General features: G+C 36.2%; 1 protein-coding gene across 5 annotated transcripts in view; it reads left to right on the top strand.

Annotated features, from left to right (window-relative positions):
- Positions 1-1,390: 1,390 nt before the first annotated feature.
- The window catches only part of Tbc1d15-17 (TBC1 domain family member 15/17), a 71,352-nt gene continuing 62,757 nt past the window's right edge, over positions 1,391-9,985 (top strand). For 2 of the 5 annotated variants that reach the window (XM_017619886.1, XM_017619887.1), the window contains exon 1: positions 1,949-2,010. Coding sequence is in view for 3 of the 5 variants with exons in the window: in XM_017619884.1 (XP_017475373.1) it covers positions 1,927-2,010 (84 nt within the window). In the remaining 2 variants the exon portion in view is untranslated. The other 3 variants (XM_017619884.1, XM_017619885.1, XM_017619883.1) reach the window with 3 other exon arrangements.

Consider the following 9,985-nt stretch of genomic DNA (forward strand, 5'->3'; position numbering starts at 1 on the left):
GTACGAAATCTATACAAAAAATGTACTTTTCGGCTATAAATTGTATACACTTTTTAATTCGCTCATATATTTTCTTAGTACATTCCCTTCAAGACCAATGATTTTATGGTATTCATGAGAAAGTTTTATTGTTTATGTACATACGTTTACGTATTTTACACTTTTACAAATTGATTCCACGTGCACATGTATTGCATTTAACGCAAATATGTATGCACCATTTTCAGGTATACATCTTAACAAAAAGCATATTTAAGTTATTATTAATGGATAAAAGAGACATTTTCTTTGGATTCAGTACTAAAATTTGACATTTTAATAGCATTTCAAGTGCTTATCAAAACTTTACGACAAGATTTGACCATTTATCTTAATATTATTCAATTTTAATTATTTTTTGTAAAAATACGCTTTATATTTTAAGAAAAGCCGTACAAATCCAAGGTTCAAACTTTGTGCAACATTAAAAAAACCAACACACTTTCGTAAAAATTTCGATCTATTTAATTCGATTTCCTAGATTTATTTTGAGTGTGTGGTTTTTTAGCCCATTAAATTTTAATATAACTAAGTTTTTTAAGATTTCTTTGATGAAGGTGTTGCTAGTTTTCTCCATATAAAAAAATCGTCGAACACACTTCGTATGGAAGAAAATGGCTGACATCGTCGACAAAAAAAAATTGCTAAGTTCAACGGTAAGTCCCAGCTACTTTAAACTTGCACTTTATTATACTAAAATTGAATGGGCTAAAAACTAAAGAATATTAATAAAGCTCGAAATTTTTACGAAAGTATGTTGGTTTTTGGATGTTTCGCAAAGATTTAATCTTGGGTTTATACAGTTTTTCTTAAAGAATACATTATAGTTTATAAACAGATAATTAAAATTAAAGAATAATAAAATAAATAGTAAAACCTTGTCAATATGTGAGTGCCGTAAAGGTATTATATTTAAGAAAATCTCTTCTTATAACTAACGAAGACTTTGTTTCTATATGAAGTTGACTTTGACATTTTGTTTTAATAAAACTTAGTATCGAAAAGTTTCTTTAAAAATTTGCCTAGGCTATATTATATTGGTTCGTTCAAGCCATTTTTCAAAACTTACAAAGGTAAATACGAACAGGCGAACTGTGAATTTTCAGAGCTATATATTTTTAGTATTCATTACAAAATTTTACTAAAAAGTACTGCGTAGTAGGAAAGTATATTGTAAATGAAATTGTATCAAACAAGTACAATTGTACCAAAAATGCCAACACTGTTCTGTATACATACTTTTTTTCTTTTTTACTTTTTTACTCTTATTTTACCTTTCAGCTTCGCTAAAAGCACTTCTACCAACGCTTGGCTTACCAAATTTACGCCAATTAATAAAACTTTGCGATTTAAATTCATTTTCAATAATGTAAATAACGATTCGTGTTGAATCCAAAATCGCCTCGTCTGAATAGGGATGGCAACATTTTCACTTTGGTGAAAAACTGAGAAAAGGTTTATTACTGTATATACTGTGATGTGCACATCGCGAATTTAATACGGAAATTTATAAATTTTTAGCAATAACTTACATTTGCATCATCTTTGTAGCGAAGGACCAAAAATAAAATAAAGACTTTCTAATCGAATTATGCCCGTGGCATTGGGGTAATTCCCGATCGTAATTGGAGGAGCGAACAAAGTTTTGTTTTTGGGCTGCCGCTAGCACCTTTTTAAAATACGCCTTCTGAGGGAGACTTCAAGAATCAACGGATTTACTCAATACTCTTGTATAACCTGGCATATACATTACAGTATTACTGCCAACAGTCTTGGACTATAGGGCCCATAAAGCCTCAAAAAAACGCCTTCAGATTGAATAGTGTAAAAAGAAAAAAAAACAAAAAAACGAATAGCTTTGCACGGCTCCACTCCAAATATTGCAAAATGATAAGCGGTGTGCATGATAACCAAGAGCTACAACACGGGACAGATGAATCGCAAAATGCGGCTGAGTTCATTAATGGCACGGTAAGTTATTCGGGTTCGCTTTCCTTTACGACCGATTTTGGAACACATCAAGATAACCAACCGTTCGGGAAATGTTTAGTTATTGGCCCATCGTTTTTCGGGTGGGGGGCGGAGGGGGAGGGGCGTGGCCCCCAACCCCCCCTCATTCGAAAGGGGACAGTCGCCACTTTACGAAAAGTGCAATTTTTTTTGGATCGGGTCACCCCTTTGGACGCAATACCCCGAAATAGGTGGGCCACTTACTAAACAGTACCCAACCGTTCAGCTATGGGAAAACCAAAAATGCAGACCGATAGTGCTTTTTACGTTGATTTCAACTTTATATATATAATTTCCCGCAATTAAAAAGTAAAGATATAAAAGGTTAAAGAAAATTTTTGTGTTATTTTAAAATATTAATATTTTCTAAACTACGTAACCGATTAAAAGAGTAATGATATCAAATAAGGACAATTAATCAATCTTTAAGTTGATATATAAAATGTGTTTGCTTGATTATATATTTAAGCCAGAAATATTAAAAAACAAATAAAATGTTATAATTTTTTAATAAAATAACCTTTTTTAGAAAAAAGTGCATTATCAATGCTAAAAACATATATATTATTTAGAAAGTGCAAGCTCGTACCTTTAATTTGATATACATATTTTATTATGATCTACTTTTGAGGTTTAAGAATTCAATGATAAAAAAAATTAAAAGCATTTACAAGCAAGTGTGGATGATATCATAGTTTCTTTTGCCCAGAACTTCTTTCTGCGTAGGCGACATTCGGCCGCGCTTAGGGATCACAACCCTTACAAAGTAGAATTCTCCTTTCTGTATTGCCGAAAAGCGGAGCTTAACATCTCTTGCAGAGAACACCTTTCTGTGTAGGCGGCCTTCGGCCGCACTTGGGATTATAACCCTTACCAAATACAATTTTCCTTTTGGTTTGCACCAACTGGGGCTACCGCCCCAGTGATGTAGCCTTGGGAAAGGATGAGGTAACTAGAATTCCCTTTCTGCGTGGTAAACATGGGGCTGCCGCCCCAGTGATGTCTATTATGGTTACTGGGTGTTTTATAAAAATGTCTTGTATATAAAAATGTGTATATAAAAATGTCTTGTGCAAATGAATATTTAACATTTTTCAAGCGAAAATATGCAAATGAGAATTGTGATTTTTGGCCATTTTTCTAAGAGGTCCCTAGGGAACCATAGGGGAGGTAGGTGGTCGGGGGTTGAATTTTTGTCAATGGCAGTTCATTCCCTCTCCAAACAGGTGGGTTAGAGGTGCCACGCCCACTTACCTCTCGTCCACCGCCCCTTTAACGAACGGCCATAATGGAAAGCCAACCCGTTTAATTAACTACAATATGCATTTGCACATACATGCATTTATAGTTTTTATTATCACTGAATTCTGAAAACTCAAAAGCAAATCATAATATAATATGAATATCAAATTAAAGGTAAAAACTTGCACTTTCTAATTAATATAAATTTTTTTAGCATTGATTATGGACTTTTTCTAAAAAAAGGTTATTTTATGAAAAAATTATGACATTTTTTTTTTGTTTTATAATATTTTTGGCTTAAGTATATAAAAAAGCATACACATTTTATATATCAGCATGAAGACAAATTAATTGTCTTTATTTTGACATCATTACCTTTTGAATCGGTTTCGCAGTTTAGAAAATATTTATTTTTTAAAATATCAAAATTTTTTTGTTTTACCTTTTATATCTACTTTACTTTTTAATTGCGGCAAATAATATTGATATAGTTAAAATCAGCGTAAAAAGTACTAGCAATCTGCATCTTTAGTTGTTCTATAGCTGAACGGTTGGTTATCTTGATGTATGCCACTTCGCGTGAGTGCACCACGATTTGAACACGGGTGTTTGGTAGAGGGGGTCGTACACATCACAAAAACGAAAACCAGACGGCGAGAAAACGCAATAACATTGACAATAGTTTAGGAAGGGCCTGGCTGAAACTATACAAAAAAGCAAAATAAGCAAATGGATGTATAGAATTGACAACAACAACCACGCTGTCGAGTTTAAATAGCGGCAAATCAGCTGCACTTGATAGTAGTTGGTTGAATAAGAAAAATGAATTAGCAACAAGAGTTTACGGGATGTACATAGCTCAGTGGTTAACGATTCTGACTTTGAACATCGAATTCGCCGGTTCGATCCCTGCTGAAGTCTAGAAAAAAGAAGTCTGATGAAGAGATGTGATGATCTCCGAAATAGCTGCTATAACTTCTACCGCTTAGACTTTGTTGCTTTTTCAATTTTTCCTAATAAACAATCGTGGTACGAAGCTCAATAAAAATATTAAAAATAAAAATATTAAAAAGAGAAAACTCATAGTTTACGAGAAATTTGTTCTTAAAGTTGAAATCTTTTTTTTTTTGGGGATTTGAGTAGGTTGGCCGGTTTACAGTGTAAACCACCGCCAGGGTTATTCCTCTGTTTTCAAATGTGCCTCTTAGTATGTAATCATCCAAAGTGTTGTGTCCAACGTTGCTCCACTGCTGCTTATATGGTAATACCAGAGGGCCAGAACCACATGCAACAGTTTCTGCTCTGCTCAAGTTTTTTGATCTCTGTTGGTATTGTTGTCAAACTTGCACCGTAACCCTTATGGTCTAGTATGACAGTCCTGATGTCATCATGTACTTGGTGTTGAAACGATATGTTCCTTGAACAATTTTTAAATCCAAAGCGAAAGATTTGACGTGTTGAGTTAAATCCAATTTAAGCGCCTGCGATGCAGCAAAGCTCTTTTAAACGAGGGATTTTGTGACGTTAGAAATCCAAATAGTACGGATTGATGATTATGCCTGGTAGACTGCATCGGCTAGCTGGTTCCATGCAATAGATGGCTTTTATGCAGTGTGTGATTGACACAAAGCTTGCGTGAACTTAGCGCGCGCGAATTGACAGGGTTTGTTTTTATCAGTCTCCAAGGGTTTCTGACAATTCAAATAACGAACCTAAACCACTGCGCAAACCAAACTAAATGTGTGCATAACAATCACATTTTGTGCGGGAAGTCCCCTTTTTCCATTTAGTAGTCCGCCTATGAGGAGTTCGCGTCCGCTCAACGGAGGTTTTTGTTTGATTTTTTATGAAAAGAAATCTTAATGTCCGTTGATAAGAGGTTCGTGTCCGCCCAATAGAGTTTTTGTGTCAATTTTATGCAAAATAACTGTCCGCGTTCGGCCAAGAGAGTGTCCGCTTAAGAGAGAGTAATTTGTTCCGAAATTTATACTTAAAACTTGGTATAGGAAAAAATGTCCGCCCAAGGGAGGTGTCCGTCTAATAGAGGTGTCCGTTAGGAGAGGTTTCACTGTATATTCGTATCTAAAGGTAGTAGCAATATTTTTACGATTGTAGAAGTATTAAACTGTAGGGAGCTAAAAAAATAATAATAACAGATAATTTCGTTTTTTATAAAATATGACTAGGTAAGAATGTTACTCATACGCCATGTATGTATGTACTATTAATGAAATCGTAGGCATAACTATTTGTGTGGAGACTCTTCGTATCATGATGCATTTTCATTTGACCGTTTGCAACCTTATTTATCAATCAATTATTTGGGAATCCATCTTGATCTCAGGTTTTCGTGGAAATTGCATATTAAAGCGAAAAAAAGTCAACTTGCATTAAAAACATTAAGAATGTACTGGCTGCTTGCTGCAAAATCTGAGCTGAGTTTAGAAAACAAAATCTTTCCGCACAAAGTTATGCTGCAGCCGGTTTGGACATACGCTATGCAACTATGGGGTACTGCCAGTAACTCAAACAGAATTACTACAGCGGTATCAAAATAAAGCCCTAAGAAGTATTGTTAATGCTCCTTGGTATGTCACCAACTATGCCACTCACCAAGACCTCAAAATTCCATTTTTCAGTGAAGAAATCATCAGATTGACTCAGTGATAACACGATTTTTTTTTGTTGTAACTATCATAACAAGTTTTTATTTTGATGCAAGAAGACTAGCAAGTTAACCGAATCGGGGGCCAAACACGATCTTTTCGCCGTTACAATATTTCCTGCCGTAGAGAAGAGTCTTTCGTGTTCGGAGGAAAAGTTGTTTCAGTGAGATCCACGGATGTAAATTCTAAGCCAGAGGAAAGCTGGACCATTTCAACTTCCAGAAAAAAAAAAAAAAAAAAAGGTCGTGTCTTAGTCTTTCGTTAACTTTATTTGCATACATAATTATCTTTCAGTTCTTTTTTGATTAACATTAATATTCAAACATTTCAAAGTAATGGAACGCTGAGATAGTTCAGAGAAGATTTGTTCCTTTTTCGTTCTCTGTAACAAAGTTCCTGGGACTTTAGCTCCCAAATTGTTCTTCGAGAGTAAGTTCCTCAGAATTTTGTTCCCGTTTTTTTCTTTGCAAAACGTTCAGGAGAAATTTGTTAGCAGTTTGTTCTCTTAGAAATGTTCCCGAAAGTATTGTTCGCATTTTGTTCTCTCTGGGAACGTTCCACAGGGTTTAGTTCTTATATAATTCCCAATGAGAACGTTCTCATTTTGGTTTTGGTTTTGACGCGTTCTTGGGAACAAAACTACGACAATGACATTTAGTTTCGATCATACATTTTGTTCTCGGTCCCTGTTTTAGAATATTAATATTTAATATTCTTTAAAATATACATACATACATACATACATATGTACACATGCATGTATGTATATGCATTTACAAAAATTAGAAGTTTGAATTTAAGTACAGAAACTAATGTTTTAATTTACTTTTCTTGTCTCCGTCTACTCAGGCAAGCGGTTAGGTGTACATAGTCGCGTACATTCTAGACATAAAAAAAATAATTATAAAAAAAAATTTTCTCACTGAAAAAATATTTATCCTCACCAAAAAGATTATACAAGAAGCTTTATGTCGCATTACCCGGGTGTTTTTCGTTCAACCGGCACCAACATATGTATATTACCCGGGTACCCGGGCAAATCGGGTAATAAAAGGCTACCCGGGTAATAAAAGCCCCGGGTAACACCCGGGTAATCGGGTACCCGGGTATCATCAGCCCTAGTTGAGATGGGGGGATTGATTATGAAAATGATTTTTAAAAGTTAAAATTGGCTTTTTGGAAAAATTTGGATAGTTGTGTAATCTTGGCAGTATTACTTCCTCTGAAAATGTCTAAAAAGGTTTCGTGGTTATGAAAAATCTAGAAGCTAGATCGAAGATTCGTGAGCCCTCTACAGTGAAAGGTCCGGTGCACGTAACCGTCAGTTTGTCCACAAAAACATTAATTCATGCTTATTGCACGAATTTTGTAAAGATATGCCCTGTCATACGTATGGCCAGATAATACACGGTTAAGTCTTTTAACTTCAGCAGGGGCAGCAGCAGTTTCCTGAACCACGTTGTCTTTTTTTCTCATTGGGAAAGGGGAGGCAAAGAGGTTTGGGTGCTCGTCCGAGTAGGCTTTAAAATTCTCATACCAGTTTCTGGAAAGGTCGTCTTTTAGCTGCCTGAAGGCTTCGTCCATGGTGAGATTACAATTCCTACTGGGACTATTTATCGTTGCGTTCTTCGCAATTTCGTCCGCCTTTTCGTTCCCTGGTATACCTTTGTGGCTAGGCGTCCACACAATGTCTGTTATAATGTTAAGTTCGGAAAGTTTCCTAATAATTCTGCAGGCAATGCTGTTTCTAGGTTGAGGTTTACTAAGAATTTGACATGAGCTCAAACTGTCCGTGAAAATTACCAGTTTTCTGACCCTTTTCCTACTTCCAATTTCGATAGCCTCCTCAACCGCAAGGAGTTCACCGAATGAGGAAGAAGTTTTAAAGGGGATATGAAAGGCATGTTCAGATTTGTCCGCAAGGTCATAAACACCACATTCAGTCCGTTGGTCAGACAAGGAAGCGTCAGTGTACATCACCTGGAATTTATCAGTCAAGTAGTTGGTTAATAAGCTGGCATGCTGCGCTCTTACACTTTCCGCCGTGGTGGATGCCTTGTTACCTGTAAGAACTTTGTCAACGATTTTTACGTTTGGGGAAAAGGAACACCGGTCAATCTCATCAAGACAGTCAAGAATGTGCTGGTATTGTCGATAGACCATCGAGTAGCTTGATTTTATGTTCGGATTGGAGATAATAGAGTCTGAAATCGGGTCCTTATAGGCAAAGATTTTCACCAGCTCTTTTGCTGCGAGCCATTTCGCACGTTCTGCAGGTGTTAGCTCATTGCATGCAATGGCGTAAATGATGGGGACAGGAGTTGAAGGAGTGAGACCGAGACACCTTAGGAATTTGTTTTGCAGCACTGATATTTTGTTGAAAGCGGTCTTAGAGCTATTTGCGGCTGTTGTGTAACCGTACTCGATTTTTGACCGTACCAATGATTTATAATTATTTAAGGCTTTCTGAGGATGTAAGGTACCTAAAACATTTAATGTTGCTAGACGCGGCTTCAACAGTGGCAGCATAGTGGCTATTGCTAGTCATTGCCATATTTAAAGTTCTTCCTAAAATTTTGACTTCGTTGACTTGTTGTATCCTACTACTATCAAGGAGGATGTCTATTGCCTTTTTCGACCCTTGAGAGATGTGCATAACATTTGTTTTAGAGGGGTTGAACAATAAATTGAGACGGTTACACTTTGCTACAAACAGATTCAATTTGGACTGCATGTTGTTGACTGCTTCCTCAAAATTGTTCCTTGCAGAGATAAGAAAAAAATCGTCCGCAAACTTGTAACGAACCCGGTTTATCCGGTCTATAGCTGGGCTGTGGCTCAGTCGGATGTTGGGTTCCCTTATCCAAACGTTAAAGTAAATACGCTAATGATTGTTATAGTGACGCTTCTTTATTTCGCTATTTCCTTGGCGGCGTTTCCACGTCACACCATATAAGTACTACTTGGCAGCGTTTTCACGTCACACCAATATAACGTATTGCTTTGGCAGCGTTTTCACGTCACACCATAAAATCTGTACGCGTTCCAGCAATTCCTGTACGGCAATTGTTTNGTAAGGTACCTAAAACATTTAATGTTGCTAGACGCGGCTTCAACAGTGGCAGCATAGTGGCTATTGCTAGTCATTGCCATATTTAAAGTTCTTCCTAAAATTTTGACTTCGTTGACTTGTTGTATCCTACTACTATCAAGGAGGATGTCTATTGCCTTTTTCGACCCTTGAGAGATGTGCATAACATTTGTTTTAGAGGGGTTGAACAATAAATTGAGACGGTTACACTTTGCTACAAACAGATTCAATTTGGACTGCATGTTGTTGACTGCTTCCTCAAAATTGTTCCTTGCAGAGATAAGAAAAAAATCGTCCGCAAACTTGTAACGAANGCACTGATTCGAGCCTGTCACTATGAATTTGATAGCTAGGATTATCCAAACGTTAAAGTAAATACGCTAATGATTGTTATAGTGACGCTTCTTTATTTCGCTATTTCCTTGGCGGCGTTTCCACGTCACACCATATAAGTACTACTTGGCAGCGTTTTCACGTCACACCAATATAACGTATTGCTTTGGCAGCGTTTTCACGTCACACCATAAAATCTGTACGCGTTCCAGCAATTCCTGTACGGCAATTGTTTGAATGTCTTAAAAAGTTGCAATGCAGATCGTTAGACAATAGATCTACCATTATGAGGTTGAAATTTCATAGTACTGGCTTTTAATTTGACAGTTTTATTCGCGTTGGAAGTGGCTGCTCAAAAAATAACGTTGAACGAATTCGTTTAAAATCCGACACTCGAGATCAAAAATTAAATTAAAATTAAATATACCAAAAATTTCTAATTTTCCTCANTGAGAGATGTGCATAACATTTGTTTTAGAGGGGTTGAACAATAAATTGAGACGGTTACACTTTGCTACAAACAGATTCAATTTGGACTGCATGTTGTTGACTGCTTCCTCAAAATTGTTCCTTGCAGAGATAAGAAAAAAATCGTCCGCAAACT

Source organism: Rhagoletis zephyria, unplaced genomic scaffold (genome assembly GCF_001687245.7).
Source record: "Rhagoletis zephyria isolate East Lansing unplaced genomic scaffold, Rhagoletis_zephyria_1.1 Rzeph_scaffold_01985, whole genome shotgun sequence".
NCBI lineage: Eukaryota > Metazoa > Arthropoda > Insecta > Diptera > Tephritidae > Rhagoletis > Rhagoletis zephyria.